This window comes from Monodon monoceros, unplaced genomic scaffold (genome assembly GCF_005190385.1).
Source record: "Monodon monoceros isolate NGI ecotype Baffin Bay Population unplaced genomic scaffold, NGI_Narwhal_1 Super_Scaffold_18, whole genome shotgun sequence".
NCBI lineage: Eukaryota > Metazoa > Chordata > Mammalia > Artiodactyla > Monodontidae > Monodon > Monodon monoceros.
The window spans coordinates 116800766-116818930 of record NW_021703774.1 but is presented as its reverse complement, the minus strand read 5'-3'; the positions used below and the strand labels follow the sequence as shown (position 1 = coordinate 116818930).

General features: G+C 36.4%; 1 protein-coding gene across 1 annotated transcript in view; it reads left to right on the top strand.

Moving 5' to 3' along the window:
- The window catches only part of TNNI3K (TNNI3 interacting kinase), a 285169-nt gene that overhangs the window by 103144 nt on the left and 163860 nt on the right, over positions 1-18165 (top strand). Inside the window, exons 13-18 of the mRNA XM_029229957.1 lie at positions 8477-8563; positions 9137-9193; positions 10144-10236; positions 10323-10380; positions 10507-10701; positions 11437-11541. Coding sequence (XP_029085790.1) covers positions 8477-8563; positions 9137-9193; positions 10144-10236; positions 10323-10380; positions 10507-10701; positions 11437-11541 — 595 coding nt within the window. The remainder of the gene's footprint in view (positions 1-8476; positions 8564-9136; positions 9194-10143; positions 10237-10322; positions 10381-10506; positions 10702-11436; positions 11542-18165) is intronic.

Below are 18165 nucleotides of genomic sequence, written 5' to 3'. Positions count from 1 at the left end.
AACTCTATCTTTTAAAAAATAAATAAATAAAATAATACCAACTCTCATTAGAATAGGAAGAACTTTTACTCTTATGGGGGATAACACAAAAAATTTTGAGACATAATAACTGTGTAAGAAGCTACAAACATTAATACAAACAGCAGAAGAGAACTTACATTAATTAATCACTTATTACATATGCATACATAATATGTATATAATTTAATTATCAAAATAACCCTTTAAATTGGTATTACCTTTGTATTACAGATAAAATGTTTGAGACCTGGAGGTGTTGTCACACTAGCTCGAACCACACAGCTCTTAGGTGGAGAGCTGATACCAAACAGAGGTCTGTCTCATTGCACAGTTCAACTGCTTACAACCTCACTCAGAATCAGATAGATCTAAGTCCAAATCCCATACTTATTACTTAATGACCTTGGGCAAGTTATTTAACTGAGCCTTAATCTTCAAATTTAAAATGAGTAAATTAATAACCACTTTAAGAATTCTGCTGAGGGTTAGGGATAAGATGTAAATGTCTGGATCACAGATTCTCAATAAAAATAGTGGTATCTGTTGTTATTAAGTGGATAGCAGAGATACAATCATGCTCCCCAAAGCTTCCAAATCTTACAGTCTTTCCTCATTTACAACATGCTTTAGTGTCCAGTAAGAAATATGACATTGACATATTAGGATAATGGTCATTTTCTTTAAACCTCCTAATGAAGCATTTTATCCCTGCCAAACACTACTAGACAAAGCTGGAATATATAAAAGCTTGTGTTATTTGGTTGTATATATATTTCTTGTTTATGACTTAAGTAATACCATTCATTTAAAACTTAAAATTTAAGGACTACAGCAAGCTCAAAGAGGTTTTGAAAATCACTAATCAAAATATTAAGCAATTTAAAATCATTGTTCTAATATGTATAGTTGCATGCAAATATATAACATAATATTTTAAAATTTTAGTACAAATTTGCAAGTCTCTTTACTACAACAGGGTTTTCCTCCTCAGTCATGGAGAAGTATCAAAGATTCTGTGGCCACGTTTTCAAAACATCACACCATCTGACGTGCTGGATCCCTTTACTTGGATACCTGAGGAGCAATTAAAACTCAACAAGTCCAAAGTTGAACTTAATATCTTTTTTCTCCTCATCAGTCAGGTTCTTCTACCATATCCCTTATTCATTATGTCATTTAACGGCATTGCCGTTCACTTAGCACCTGAGTCAAAAATCTGGATTGATGCTTGACTACTTTTTCTCTCTCAACCTCCATTCCCCCATATCCATTCAATCAAAAAGTCTTTTTATTTTACTTCATACTTACATTTTCAATCCATCCTTTTTTTTTTATTGTCACTGTTTTAATCCATAACCTTATCCTCCTTCTCCTGATCCACTTTAATAGTCTCATAACTACTTATTTTTTGTCTTCGGCATCTTTTGATTCCATTTTCTAACTGTAGTCTGAATGATGTATCCAAGCTGTAAATAGGACCATATCATTCCCAGCTTAAAATCCTTCACTGACACACTATCACCTTAGGAAAAAAAAGTCTCAGTTTATTATCATGGCATACCTGTGCCCTTCTTACCTCTCAAACCTCATATCCAGTCCCTCCTTGCACATGAGTGACCCCACATGCTGCAATTGTCATCACATTCACTAGATCCCTACCATTCACTAGGGTTTCACTCTATGCCAAGCACATTCTACATCACATTATCCCATCAAATCTACACAACAACCCTGTTAAGCCAGCATCTGTTTACATGGTAGTTATGCAAAACTACTCGCTCCTCTATGCATATCATGTTATTCCATGCTTCCAAGCCTTTTCTCAAGCAGTCCTCTCTTTCTCTACACCCTCCCACCCTGCCTACCTGACTTCACTTCTTAAATTTCTTAATTGTATTTAACCTTCAAGACTCAGTTTATGGATCCTCTCTTCCAGAAAGTCTCCCCTGACATTCCAGCCTAATACACACATCCTTTCTTGATGTTTTATTGTGCCATATGCACATTTCTATCTCATGTTGAAACACTCTCCCCCTAAACGTTTTGAGAACAAACATTTGGGCTGTTAATCTTGATCTTCCAAAAACGTAGTTCAATGGCTGATTCCTAATAGCTGCTCCATACACATTTGTTGAAGTGAAATAGAGAATGAGCAGATATTTCAGTCATAACATTCTATTCCATGTCTCACTAAATGGCATCTGATCAGTCATAATATAGTTGATCTTTTCAAGAATACTAATTACCGCTATTCTGTTTTCTCTGTAGGGATTTTTGAAATATCATAGGTTTTTTATTAACTGAACAATCCTAATACTCAAATTAATAGGCAGAAGATTTTAAAGAATATTCTAAATACAGCTCCTCTTTCTATTCATTGGAACTGCAAAATTTTTTACTCTGACTAGAATTCTTTTATTTTCCTTTTTTGCTTAATCAACTCATGCTTATCTTTCAAGTTCAGCTTAAAAGACAGTTCCTCAAGGAACTATTCCCTGATCCCTCCAGCCTATTGTAAAATAGCATCGTTATGCACATTCACAGCATCCTCTACCTTTCCTTCCTAAAGCAAGGAAATTTGTATTCCTTCAAAATACAATTTTGAGTGAACATTTATATATATTTTTTCTTTTCTACTACACAACATTCATTACAACAGTAAAGAGCATTTCTGTTTCAACATTACACTCTCGTACTTTGTACCATTCATTCATTCATTCAAAAAGAGTGTTATAAACTTAATATGTTCTAGACAGTATACTAGGAACTGAGGTAAAACAGTGAGTGAAACAGACAATATCCCCCTGCGCTTAAAAAGTTTGCATTTCTAACAGAAAACACAGGTCATGAGCAAGATAACAAATGGAAACTATCAGATAATAATAAGAGCTATGAATAAAATAAAAAGTAAGTAAAAAGTTGCTAAGTAAAAAGTACAAAGATGGTAAGTAAAAAGTTCAAGGACACTAAAATGGAAAAGTCACAGAGGGCTTCCCTGGGAAGATGTTGTTTGAGCTGGTCTCTCATGGGCACTCAATAAATATTTGTGGAAGGAAAGGGAAGGGAAAATAAAGGCAAAATGGGAAGGGAGAAAAAGAGAAAAGAGGAATGTTAAATGGCTTGGTTTGTATATAATGTCCTTTTGGCAAAAGCATTCATCCTTGTGGATTCTTATCTCAAGATGAAGGAGGACTGGTGACATTCTTGTCTGGGCCTGGTGATTAAGGGATAAGAATCATGGAGGAAGCAGGGAGTGTGTTCTCTTTCTTGTGATATCAAAGTAAAGTATCTTTCAGATTTAAGTCATGAGAAGGTGTAGCAAGTCTGGAATATTTGTTGCCTCTGATTTAATTGTCAGTGAATGGGACCTGTACTGTCAGGAAGAAAATGAGCCATAGAAGTGCAAACATTAGGGGCCATCCTCTGATCTCACTTTTCAATGTTTCTGGAAAGTGCATTTTTAACATGATGGGAAAGGGGGATAGTAAAATATTGAGCAAAGTCTCATCAATATCATTGCTGTGAGAGTTTTATTTTTTGAGGCACATGTAAAGAATGGCCCAGGGCTTCCCTGGTGGTGCAGTGGTTGACAGTCCGCCTGCCGATGCAGGGGACACGGGTTCGTGCCCCGGTCCGGGAAGATCCCACGTGCCGCAGAGCAGCTGGGCCCGTGAGCCATGTCCGCTGAGCCTGCGCGTCCAGAGCCTGTGCTCCGCAAGGGGAGAGGCCACAACAGTGAGAGGCCCGCGTACTGCAAAAAAAAAAAAAAAAAAATGGCCCAGACTGCTCTTTTGATGACCTGGGCATGTGGTACATACGAGATCAATAAGAATTTCTTGGCTTCCGTAATTAAGATCAAATCTCCATGTTTTCTACTTAATCTCAGACACACAGGGTGTCAGAGTCACAAAGGTCTTAGTACTGGTGTCATTCACCATTAATCTTCAGATCTAGTTCTTAAAATGATTTTCGTAGCAAGCTTTCTTCTATGTTCTTAAAATAATTTCTCATAGCGATGAACAGCATTCATTGTTTCTAAGATGAAATGGTGGAGACTGAGAGACAACCTTATAGGGAAATAATAAAATTTGTACTTTTTCTTCTTGAATAATTAGGAATCCTCTGTTGTATACATGCCTGTGATGTAGATACTAAATTCTCCATGTAACAGCCCTTTGGATGGACTTGTAGCCTTAAAGAACAACCTAGGTTTTAAAATAAAGAGCTATTCAGAAAGTTTGGGGGGTGGGGTGGGGAAAATCACTCCAAATGTAAGGAGTAAAGGAACATAAGAAAAAGACAAATGAAAGGGGAAGCATGGCATTTCGAGAATATAGACAAGACTGGAAGAGTAGGGAGCAGGAAATGAAAGGCACTTCAAGCCAGCAGGAGAGTCCCATTTGCCAAAACCCTTGGGGGCACTAATGAATAATACTCTGAAAGTACAAATCATTATTCTAACTGCATTAGGCTAATATCATAGCAACCTCCTATTTGGCTAAAATACTTGGATGTAGATAGTACATTCTTAGATATGGGAAAACATTTTATTTAATTAGTGGGACTTCGATTATCTCTGGACATGTTCCATTAGTGTGCCTTGGTTATCTGGGTATATCCATTATCAGGAGTTTGGCTTACAAGTCCATTTAGTGAGTTCCATCAAGGCATTTTTCTGCTTAACCCCTCATAGCCAAGTATCAGGGAGCTGGGTCCTAGTGGTTTTCAGGTTTCTTTGCATACACTTGTAGTTTGTCAGTGCAGTGAGAGCAGAGGAGAATTTCCCATACATGTGTGCTTCAGCCCAGTTAGCAGGAGGTGGGAAATCAGGCGGAGATGCCTTCCAGAGCCAACGGGGCCTCTTGGCATTTCCCTGGCAGCCTCATGCTTATCATCAGCCAGAACTCAGGCACTCATTAGGCTCTTGATGAAAAGCATCCTAAAGAAAATGCCATCAAATTGTACCACTGCGCTGGCAGGAAATTAAAACTGCTCAGAGCAAGTGGAGCCAAGAGGGCTGTTGAGATGAAAGGTAACATCAAGGGTGTGATCACTGACTCACACAGGCCTTCAGGATTCAAGATGTGGCTTTCTGCTTCACTAGGGAAAGCAGGAGGCCCTCTCGGCTGTCAGCCACAGTCAGTCCAGCAGAGGGGCTGAGACAGGTGAGGAGGTGGGATCTGTGAATTAAGCTTTGTTGTACTTGGGTAAATGCTTGTGATTTGGGTTGTTTTCTTTCCCCAAAGGAGCCTGTCCTAGGAAAAACAGAAATAAGAAAAAAAAAAAAAAAGCTTGTTTTTGATTTGTTTTTCCTGGTCCCAAACACTTAAAGATCAAATTAAGTAAAATAAAAACTCCAAAAGCACCACAGGTCCTGTTAAAGTAGGATCAGACAGTGTGGATAGGAGCAGATAAAACCTTAGAACCTAAGAATCTAACAAGGGGACAGATGAAGGGGTGTTTTAATTCCAGAGGAAATTCTTGGTGGTGGTGCTAATTTATCCTTAGGCTCAAATGGCCATTAGCAATGGGGAAGAAAGAAAAGCTGCACCAACATGCAAACAAAGCACACTGAGATTTGATTTTCATCACAACTAAAGGTGGTAGGCAGAGCAATGGCCCCCAAAGATGCCCAGGTCCTATTCCCTGGAAGCTGTGAGTATGCTGCCTTACATGGCAAATAGCAAAGGGAATTAGGATTGCAGATGGAATGAAGGCTGATGACTAGCTGACTTTGAGAGAGAAAATATCCTGGATTTTCCAGGTGGGCCCAATGTAATGACAGGGGTCCTTAAATATGGAAGCAGAAACAGAAGCCAGAGTGATACGATGTGAGAAGGACTCAGGCCAGCCGTTGATGGCTTTGAAGATATAAAAAGGGGGCCGCAAGCCAAGAAATGTTGGTGGCCTCTAGAAGCTGGAAAAGGCAAGGAAACTGATGTTCCTCTAGGAGGAATGCAGCCCTGCCAACACCTTGATTTTAGCCCAGTGAGAACCGTGTCGGACTCTGACCTCCAGGACTATAAGATAACAAAGTTGAATTGTTTAGGCCGCTAGATTTGTGGTAATTAACAATGGCAGCAACAAAAATTGAATATATTGGTATTTAGAAAATTTATCTGAAGTTCCGAAAACGAGTTTCCAAGTTCATTTACAATTCTTGAGGCAAAATAGTGAAGCAAGAAAGCAGTGAAAAGATCCAAAAGGCATATTTATGTGTTAGAACTGTTAGGCATATTACATATATAATCTCACTTAGTCTTTACAACAGCCTTATGAAGATGCATCATCAGTTGTAATCTGTAAACAAGGATATGTTTGAAAAGTAAAGACAAACCATGTCCTTCAATTAATTAAAATCCTCTAGTAGTCCCCCATCTCATCTGCATTAAAACACAAACTCCTTATCCTAACCTATAAAGCTATAAAGCTCCACATCAATAATATCAAAGTGTGGACTGCTGATCAGCATCACCTGGGACTTTGTGAGAAAAGCAACTCTCAGGTCCCACTACAGGCCTTTTCAATCAGGATCTCTGAGAGTAGGGCTCAGGAATCTGTAGTTTAACATGCACTCCAGGTGATTCTCATACGATAACATGTGAGACGCACTACCCCACATGATGTGCACTCACCGACTTCTCCAGCCAAGCCTGGTACCACTCATCCTTGCTTGCGACGCTCCAGCCACACTGGCCATCTTTCATTTTCTGAACATGTCGTGCTTTCTCCCATTTGGGGCTCTTTTCATTCTCTTTTCCTTCTGACTAGTAGGCTCTTCCTTTAGAAATTTACCTGTTGGCTTATGTCTTTCATGTTTTGGGGTTTCCCTGATTGTGAGCACATGAGAGTCCAAAGAAAGAGTATTGATGGGACTGGTTCCCCATTATTTCATCATAACCTGTGTCTATGATTTGAGAAAATCATAGATCTGCCAGTCATGAATAGAAAGCTATGGATGATAAGAAAACGGACACTAGCTGTTAACTCCGGAGATTTAAGTTTTGCTACAAGTTTTAACAATCATAGTCACAATTCCTTTTTTTTTTTTCTTGAGGAATCTGGACTTGGAATGTTACATTTGAAAAAGCTTTTAGTGCTGATAAACATCTTAATCATTTCATCTCATGATCCTGCATGCTCTATTAATTTTAATTCTTTTCTGAAGGGAGGATTTAATAAGCAGGCACAACTCACAGCATATACTCTATACATTAGCTAGGTGTATTCAAACCAGTGTGAACTCTGAGCCCTTCGTAGTGGATAAGCACTTATACTTTTTCAGTTTCTAAATTTTGCCCTTTTTACAGTGAGTTCTGTTGCATTTCACAAGTTTCTTGGCAGGGTCTTTAAGGTTGATTTTGTTTTCTTCTTGTATAAATTATCTACAGTAGATTATTTTCACAGTTAAAGCATAAGATAGTATCAAAGTGTAGTTCTATTGAAAATTGTTTCTACTCAGAGGAGCATTTTTATTTTTATATTTTATTTAGCATTTTCACAATTATAAGTCCCTAGTACAATTAACAAACTCCCCAATTTTGATGGTGTTATGTAATAAAAATTTATTTCTCAGTCATGTAACAGTCCAGGGTGGGCATTTCTGGTCAGTGGATGGCTTTCTCCCCTCCCGTATGGCCTCAGAGCCCTCTGCATCCAGCCAGCAGATAGGGAGAGGAGAGAAGACTCACTTATTTCTTACAGTCCAGGCCTGGAAGTGATTTCACTTTTGCTCATATTTACTTGATGGGAATTTGTCGCAAGGCCACAATTGGCTGCAAGGGGGATACGGAGTTGTTGTCCCTGGGTGGGCAGCCATTCCCAGTGACAAAATCACTCTGTGAATGGGAACTACAAATATTGGTAGGCAGCCAGCTGTCTCCTGCCACAAAAACCTATGCAGATTATCTTAATGCCCTGTTATACTGCAGTTGCCAGCCAAATGTAATGCTCAATCACAGCAAATACATCTCTCCTTCCTGGTTACCAAATTAAAAGCTTTTCACCCTTTTAATCGTGCTCTTATTATATACTCCCATAGCACTTGATATGTACTCATTTAGAAATTCTCATCATTTTTATTATTTGTTCAATTACACTAAACTTCCTGAGGGTAGGACCATAGTTGCCTTGTTCATTGCATCCCCCGTACCCAACATAGTGCCTAAAATAGCACATCACATATATCAGTCTTTTTTTGTTAATTGAAGTGTACTTGACTTACAATATTATATTAGTTTCAGGTGTACAACTTAGTGATTCGATACTGTTATACATTACAAAATGATAGTAGAGTTTGAATGAATGAATGAAAGCACTAAATTCCTACTGCAATGTACTACCTCTTAAGATTAATCTTGTTTCAAGCTACCTTGGTTATTTTTCGATTAGGTGGTGAGCTGAATAAATCAAACAAGAATTAAGACCCTTTGTCCTTCTTTGTCTTTTCATAAAGGACATGATGCAATTGTCACACTCCTGAAACATTATAAGAGACCTCAGGATGAATTGCCCTGTAATGAATATTCTCAGCCTGGAGGAGGTACCCCCTTTCTTATTAAATTTTCATTGTTAGTACAATATTGTGCCTCAAGGTAAACCTGTGTTTCTATTACCAACATTCTGGGGTTAGGGATGAAGGCATGTCAGATCAGCTTTATTTTAAGAAGATTTACATCTGGGTGAGGCTGAAAATAAAGAAGCCCCCACTTAGGCTACTTTCTGACTCACCAGTCTGCAGTTCCTCCAAGTTTTACATTCCCTGGACTGGATGTTTATGAGGCTGGTGCATGACTGGGAAGGCCTGGGTAAGCTGAGAGCAGTCATTTTCCATTTCAGTAATCTATTAAGACAGAACAGAGAATACTCATATGTAGACACAAATTAAATCCACTGGAGTCTGCTAGACCTTGGATTTTTATTTTTAATCATTTTATGTACCCTCTAAATAAACACTTGCTGTACAGTTTCAGTATCTAGAGAAAAACTTAGACTTAAGTTATAGTCTCACTTGGTGTTCTTAGCAAATTTCTTTTGTCACGTGCTGCTTTTCATAGTGTTTAGCTTTTACGGAAAAAAAAATTTGCTACCTTTAACTCTATAATTTGATTTCTAGATGGCTCCTATGTGTCTGTTCCATCCCCTTTGGGGAAGATTAAAAGCATGACAAAAGGTATTTTAATATGGGACAGTTGTTATATCTTATTACTAACAATAACTGTTGCCTCAAATATGATAACTTTTTATTTTGTTTTATATATTACAAATGACTATTTTGCAAGCATAAATAATATTATTAACAGACCGTTCTTTCCATAATTAACCTCATCTGCTATGTTATTTTGCATATGTCCTTTTAGTTCATGAAGGTATAATGGTGAAAATTCCATATGAATATTAAAAGAAGATCAAATTCACATAGACATTTGTATTTTTAATGAAATATAAATTATAAATATTAATATCTTTAAGGAGAATTGGGAAAAGGTTTGTCATAGGGAAAAAAATTGAAAAATAAATTATTTTTCAAAAGATCCCAAATAAGTAATACTTTGGGAACTTTTCTGAATGTATGCTATACAGAAATTAATACCATTGAATCAGGAAAGTAAAAAATATTCAACTGTAAATTTATATTTATTTAGAATTTGAAGTTTTAAAAAATTATTTTTGGTTTTGAATGTTCCTTCTGAATAATTCATATGCTTATTTCCTAATTGGCATCTCTTGAAGGTTTAGTTTATGGATATTTGACTAAGCTTTTTGTGACAGGTTGCTGGGATTGACCAGATAAGACTCTTTATATCATGATGTGATATGGACTGTACTCCAGAGTTGCCACATCATACAGACAAGCTAGTTGTTGACCAAATCAGGAATAAACCCTTAGCTCCGATAACAAAGGTCGGGTAACAGAGACAGAGAACTAACGGGCTTTTAATGTAGGGGAATAGGGATCATTTGTGATAAGGTTTTAGTATCTCCAAGTAGTCAATTACAGTTGGAAAATTAAATGTTACTAGGGTATGATGTTTTTGGTTAAGTATACATGTGCATGTGTGTGTAAGCATCCACATGTGTGCTTTTTATCTTAAAAAATAAAATAATAATTCCTGTTTGCAGAGAAGGCAGATGTTCTCCTTCTAAGGGCTGGATTGCCTTCACATTTCCATCTTCAGCTCTCAGAAATTGAGTTCCATGAGATTATCGGCTCAGGTAACCTAAGAAAATACTAGTCTGTTTTAGTTTAATGAGCTCAGTTTAATAATATGTGTTTACTTGTTTCTCTTAAACAATTTTAGGTTCTTTTGGGAAAGTGTATAAAGGACGATGCAGAAATAAAATAGTGGCTATAAAGCGGTAAGCAAGCAAATGAGAAAATTTAGCATCCAAGTAGAGCAGTAAACTCTGAGAAGTATATGCATGGCTAGCCCCTTGTTTTGATTCATCTGTTGACTGAAGACTTCCTGTTGCTGTCATTTCCAGTTATCGAGCCAACACCTACTGCTCCAAGTCAGATGTGGATATGTTTTGCCGAGAGGTGTCCATTCTCTGCCGGCTCAATCATCCCTGTGTCATTCAGTTTGTGGGTGCTTGCTTGAATGATCCCAGCCAGTTTGCCATCGTCACTCAGTACATATCAGGGGGTTCTCTATTCTCCCTGCTTCATGAACAGAAGAGGTATGGTCTCTGACTTATCATTTTACATGTCATTGGAATTACAGTTGCAACACCTCATATGCTTTCTGCTTAGGTGAGGTTTTACCTTCTGATATCTCTGAGTGCTAGGAAATGTGACATTTTAAAGATGGCTAATAATTTATGTCCAATAATTGTGTTTTAATGACTAGAAAGATTTCTGTGCTTTCTTAACAGGAATTCAGTTTAAGATAACAAATTCAAGGAATTTAAATTGGTAACTGAAGCTTATAATAATTAGGCTAAACTTGACATACCAGTAAAGCAGATATGTCTAAGATCAGAATAAAATAATTACCAGGGGTCACAGTATTTATTTTTTAAAGTTTTAAGAAAGAATAGTCTTGCACAAGTCTAATTTGAATTCACTTCCTAGATCTATGCATATGATAATTAGAATGTGGTTTTTACTCAGTGATTAGATTCCATTTTTATGTTATTACAAAGAAATTAAATATAAAATTACAAAGATTATAAAATCAAGTTGACTGTTTAAATAAGAGGGGTTGGTATCTGAATTGATCTATAATTAAGCATTATCAGATGTAGAAAAGCTATTTTTCCAAATTTGTTGAATTTTTAGCTTAATGTTCAATCAAGCAAAAACGGCTGAAATTATACAGAATAACAAATCACACACACTACTGATTCCTTTTAGAAAGGTATGGTATTGGCTTTGACCATTTCATCCTCATTAAATCTATTTTTAAATTCTAGGATTCTTGACTTGCAGTCTAAATTAATTATTGCAGTAGATGTTGCCAAAGGTATGGAGTACCTTCACAACTTGACACAGCCAATTATACACCGTGACTTAAACAGGTATTTTTTTCCCTCTAAATAATGAACTTGGAATTGTGTAACTTACTAAGAGTGTAAGACAGATTTCAGTGAAGATACATTTTAGATGTATTGCAGAACACAGTTTTCTACTCTGTGGGTAAGGGGACAGACTACCATAAGCCTAGGGGATAGAAAGGTCTGTCATTGTCTTTTACAGAAATAGAAAGCTGTATAATTGCCTCTCAGGGGCCTTTCAAATCTGTGAAAAATATGCAGAAAGACTATGACATCTGTAAGATTCACCAGCTAGCTAGTTCTCAGGCCAGTAAAGTCAGATTGAGATCAATGACCATTATAGAATGTCGTGTCTCATACAAAGTCGGGTATTATAGTAGGACCTGTTATAAAATTATCTGAAGTGCTACTTTTGTGCTAACATTTTGTTATTTTTTCCTTATAATTATAAACTCAGCCAAAACACAGCAGCTCATTTACCTAGTTATCATATGAAGATGTTTTCATGTGGAATGGAGACTTGAAACGAATATAGAACTAGAATGTTTTGGTGGTGGAACCCCAAGGTTTTCTTTTTTTTTTTAAATAGTGAACGCTTTCTCTAAGAGAAGTCTTAGAAAAAGGCTGATACACAAAAGGAGCAGCTTTAGTTGAAGGCAGAGTATATGGTGCAAAATTCTGTTCATTTACCATTTCCCACTGCCAAAGAGGGAGATCCTTGAGCCATCTCTCTGGAATCTCAAAGGTGCTAAGGAGAATATCTGGAAAACCACCAATCTGATAAACCACTGGTTTATGAAACAAGCTGGATTATTCAAAATCAATAACTTTCATTTCATGGTTGCCAGTAAGTCAAGTAGATCCCATATATGATCCTTTATACAAAGCCCACAGTTCTAAAACTGCTCAATATTCATTAATTACTCCAGTTATTTGTTCAGTAGCTATTTCGGTATCTGCTATGTTCAAAGCCTTTATACTTGGCACAGTAGAGCCAAGTGAAACTTCCATAGACTCCATTCTCAAGGAGCTTTCCTACTCTAGTAGAGGAGAAAAATACCTAAATATGCTCTAGGTATAAAAATAACAAGTTCTCTTAAGGAAATAGTGAAATATTTTCTATAAAATTTCAGAAAGAAGAATATTAATTACTTCTGAGAAATTTAGAACAACTTTATGGAATAGGTGACCTTCGGGCTTGACCATAAAGGATGGTTAGAATTTGGAAGAATATCCTAGGCTTAGGGAAGACATGAAAAAAAAAAAGAGATTAGAAAGTTAAAGGCATGTATAGGAGCACTGAATAGTTTCACTTCAGTAGATGAAATGTATAAATGTAGGTAGTGTATTTAATGTGTGAAAAGGACTCTTGGGAAAGAAAAATAAACTGAAACAAGAGCACAGAAATTAGTGAATGCTAGAGTAAGGTAGTTTAGACCTTGTTCTGTAAGCAAGAAGGAGGCACTGAGGATGTTAGAGCAAGGAGTCACAAATTTGGGACTGTAGTATGGAAAGATTAATTCAGCGTCTTTATAATAGATCAACTTGAAGGGAAACTAGTGAAGCAGTTGTTGCAATGATCTAGATAAGTAATGAAAAGCAGAAGTTCACTAATGGCAGAGGAAATGAAAGGAAGAGACAGATAGGAGAGATAAAATAAATTAGATATGAAGAGTGGTTGAATCTTAGATATTGGAAGTAAACATATATAGGACTCAATCTATTTATAGTTGTTTACTAGTTTTCAAAAAAAAGTTATTTCTTCCCTGTTATTTTCTTTACCTCTCTTTTAAAAATATTTATGTTAATAAACATATTTTTTCTTTGGGTTTCAGTAACAATGTTCAGGAAACAGATTTAGGTGATAAATTAGCATAATTTCAACTGGTGATTTGTGAGTTTTAAGAGTATTGTTTCATTATCCCAACCATCTTTGCATGTGTCATTGAAACAAATGTGCTCACTGAGTTTTCTCTTGCTGCAACGCTTCACTTGTAGGGCAACTGAAAGTGTGTTCTGTTGCCCTGTGAGTAAGTGTAAGCTGTTGCCACCAGGTTATAAAGCAGGACCAAAAATATAAATGTTGTTGATTAAAAGTGAAAAGAGAACATGTATTATATAACAGATATAAGTTTATATTTACCATTTTTTCTGTCTCTAATCTAACCTAAATACTGAAATTGTGCCAAAAAGTCTTCAAGTCTTATGAAACACTATTTCATGGGTGCCTTCAATATAATAGAGTACCAAATTCTTGCATTTATTATTTGTGGACTATTTTCTACTGCTCTTTAATCTGGTAGCAATAAAACATTCAGTTTTTCAGTTTCATGCAAATGTAGCATGTGTACTGCCCAAAAGAATCTAAGTCCTTCTCCTCAGGGTTTATTACTACAGTCTGGTTAGGGACATAAAACATACGCCCAGGAAGCAAATTAATTGCCATTTAAGGTGGAAAATGATTAAGGGCCAAAATGATTAATCAGCAATTTTCAAAGGATTTTGAGTAAATTAAAGATCAAATTAGAATGGAAAGCTTCCTGGAGGATGTAGAGCTAAAACTAGACTTTGAAGGATAGGCATGTATCTTTCCTCAGTCTTTTCATAGCATACTAATCCTTGTATTTGCACAATGCTTTCAAAGTCCCTCCCATTGAAAGAGGTAGAGGGAAAGATGTATGTCATAGAGTGAGGAACTCAGGCATTACATTTGTATTGAAATGACCTGTTTCCATGTTTCTCTCCCCAACTTTTCTGGGCAGGTCAGGGCCTCAGGAACAACAATCCTGCGCTCTTCATCTCAGATTTCCAAAACTAAACATAGTGTCTTACACAGAGGTGTTCAGTCAATGCATTTTTAACTGAACCAAATTCTTGAGGCATTTCGATGAATGTCATTTCAGAAAGCAATGGCCTAGTTGGTACAAGTATGACTCCTTGTAGTTAGAGTCTGACGAACTTGCCCAATACCTTTTATAGTTCTAAAAGAAAGAAGTTGTTTGAGCTTACAGATCAGCCCACAGAAAGGGGACACTTCTATCTTTGGTTTTGTGGTTGTTAATTTATTTGAGTGAAAGGAAAACACTTTGCCTTTTCCCTTATAAGTTTCTTACCATATAAATCAAGGAATGCTTAAGGAAGTGGTTCTTTCCAAGGATGATGGTGAGAATTTATTCAGTGCTTACAATGTGAAAGACCTCTGCTAAGCCCTTGTTATGTATGCTCTCATTTAATTTCACAGCAATCCTATAATACAGTTATTATTATGTCCATTTTACTGTAAGGAAACTGACTAAAGATATTAAGCCCACAGTCACATGCTTACAGCTATATTATGCTGACGCAACCACAACAGCAAAACCAAGTCGGTACAGAGAGATAGGAGGAGGCTGGGTGATATTGGATGAGCATCGGCCTCATTGATCAACCTTGCTCTTTGTACTTCAGTCCTATAGGCGCAATTCCTGTGACCCAAACCATTTCTCATACCATCTCCTTGTGCTTCTGTGTTTCTGCTTTATTTCTTCTTCTACACCCCATGTTCTGTTAGTATGGAGCAGAAGTTGCATATGAGGCATATGGATATGTCTTCTTTGGCCCATAATGTTTAAATATTTTTAAATGTGTAGCTTTAGGCAGGAAGGTACTTTTCAATTTGTCATAGACCCCACCACCTACCAACTTACCAGTTTATACCTGGTCTAATTTATATGCTCATTTTGTGGCATTGGAGCTTACAAAACATGGTTTACAGCTAAACATTTTAATGTTTTTTACTTAATACTAGCAGCTATCTTTGTTTTCTTGGCAAAGTCCATTTTCCAAATTTTTTGATGTTGAAACCAAACATCACTGCAAACATCAAATAAATGGTCTTTTCTGTATTTAAGTAAATAATATAACAACACTGTAATCAATGAAACAGTGATGTTTCCAACAGAGTGGCCATGGCACTCCCAAGAGAGATATATACGAAAGCATCCTATATAGTGTGAAGCACTATAGAAATGCCAGTTGTTATTGTGATTAATCCCTCACTTGTTCCTTTATAGGTCAAGAATGTGGATGGAAAAACACTCCACAGTATTCTCATCCATACAGATATTTATTTTTATATAACACAACTAATTAATTGGGGGTCTAGGTCTAGATCTGAGGGCTGTTTTTGAGTGTCAGCTTATTCGAGTGACTATAAAGGAAAATAATTAGTGATAATTTAAAAACAGCCAACTTGCTGATGACAAATGACAGATAATTTTAAATGACAATGCTAGTAAAGGCTAAAAGAATTTTAATCTTGAAGGTGGATTTAACTAAGTTAGTGAAGATTTCAGAAGGTATTAAAGAAAAAATTGATTAAAATTTTTAATAATTCTTTTAAGTTGATGTATGTGTTTGCCTTTCAGTTGAATACAAAATATAAAAACCCTGCATTTTTTTTAAAAAACAGCAATCAAGTACAAATTAACAAATTATTAATTGTTTTTCTGTTACCTAACTATTAGGTACAATTGTATTCCTTGATTCACATAGATTATAGAGTTCACTCTCAGCTATTCCTTTCGCTTGTGACTTTTCTAATAAGTGATTATACAGAAGGAACTTAGCATTCACTGGCAAATACCATCTTGCAAAGAATTCTGAGTACTTGTATGCAGGCCAATTAATTGATTACATTGCAATATTTATAGTAAGTCTTAAAAGAGAACCCTTGAAACTCATGAAATTCTTCACAACTCTACTTTTGTAAATCTCTAGTATAAAACCAGTCACAAGTGGCATTTTTAATTTTGTCAATTTTTTTCACTTATTTCCACTTTAAAATTAAGTGAATTAATTAATTAATATAAAATATTTGAATGGTTGATATGAGAGTCTATGCTATGCCTGGGGGCACAGCTGAGGATGACAGACCCGTAGCCCCTCTCCAGCAGAGCTTAGAGCCTAAGTATTATTTCCCAGTCATAAGAATCACCTGGGGGCCCTCATTTAAAAAAGAAAATCAAAAACTCCTTCCTAAAAGGCACAGATTGAGAATGTCCTAAATTGGACCTGAGAATCTATATTTTTAAACAAGATTACCAGCTAATTCTTAGAATCAAACAAGGAGAGAAAACATTGTTCTAGCTGGAGTGGTTCTCACATTTGGCTACACATTAGAATCTCTAGGAAAACTTTAAGAAAACCCTGATGCTACTTAAATCAGAATCTCAGAGTTGGGGTCCAGGTGTCATATTTTTAGAGAGCAGTACAGGTGATTCCAATATACAGGCAGCACTGAGAACTACCTTCTAGTCTAAAACCAATTACTCCTCTTAACCATTTGTTATACAATCTCATCCTTCTCTTCTTCCAGGGTGGAGTGGGAATATTGGGAAATCAAGTCACAATGTAATTCCAAATGTTTTGTGAATCATTGCCCTAAATACAATATAATCATTTATTCATTCATTCAATAACTAATGCAAAAGACAGATCCACATCCTCATGATACCTATGGCACAGAGTAGGTTCCAAGATCCAGCAGTTTTCATGGGAGTTGTGCTATGTATACTAAAGTGTTCTTGAGCACCTAATTTATAATTCATACTTAATATTAGAAAAGTTCCCAGGAGTGTAGAATCTTCATAAGCAGCCAAACAGAAGTAAAAGTTTCAATATTAGACAACTGAAGTGCACACAGTTCATACGAGTATTCAAGGCTATAAAACCCTGGAAGAATATAGACCTATGTATAGTAAATCAATACATACATATATAAAGACTCACATAAATGTATATGTGAATACTATACATCAATGCACATATAAGCATGCACATTTTCACGTTTTTGTAATGCTTCCATTCTTTCTCATCTGCAGTTCTGAAGAAATTAAGCCCTATGGAAAATGATTTGAGAGATATTTTTCTCAATTCTCCCAAGGATGAGACCTAGCTGTTACCATTTGGGATTCATAGAGAAGCTAATTAATTACGCACAAGGGATGCCTTGGGGCTTAGGGCCTGAGGGCTTAAGGGGTGCCTAATTATGAAATGTCTATATTCCAAAATTGTAAGATGACTTCAGATTTTCAAAATTAAAAAAAAAATTTTAAGTAATCAGTTTCAATCTGTGTCAATGTCATTACTACTATGAGTAATGAGGGAAAAAAAAAACTAAGCTATACAGCTTTCCAAGATGAAATTTGGATTTGTTTGGCTAAGGTATCTGCTGCAATAACAGACCTCAAAATGTATAATGGTTCAAAAAACAATAGAAGTTTGTGTCTTGATTGTGTGAATTAACAGGTTGTTGTGGTGGTCCCTTACCCATGAAGTTGTTCAAGACCCATTTTCAGCATGTTGCATCTAGGGTCTCCTTGAGCATCATCTCTATTCAAGTGAGCATAAATGGGACGAGAATATGTGAGACGTGCATGAAATGCTTTGTGGGCCAGGCATTAGAGTGGCATATGTCACTTTCAGTCACATCTCATTGGCTAGAGCTCAAATAGCCATGCCTGACTGCAAGGAGTACTGGGAAATGTAGTCCAGCTGTGTGCCCAGAAGAGGAAATGAGTTTTGGTAGGCAGCCAGCAGTCTGGGTTACATTCGCCTTATTTGCACTAGTGACAACAGGTACTAGGGTTTGGGTAGAAGGGTGATCTA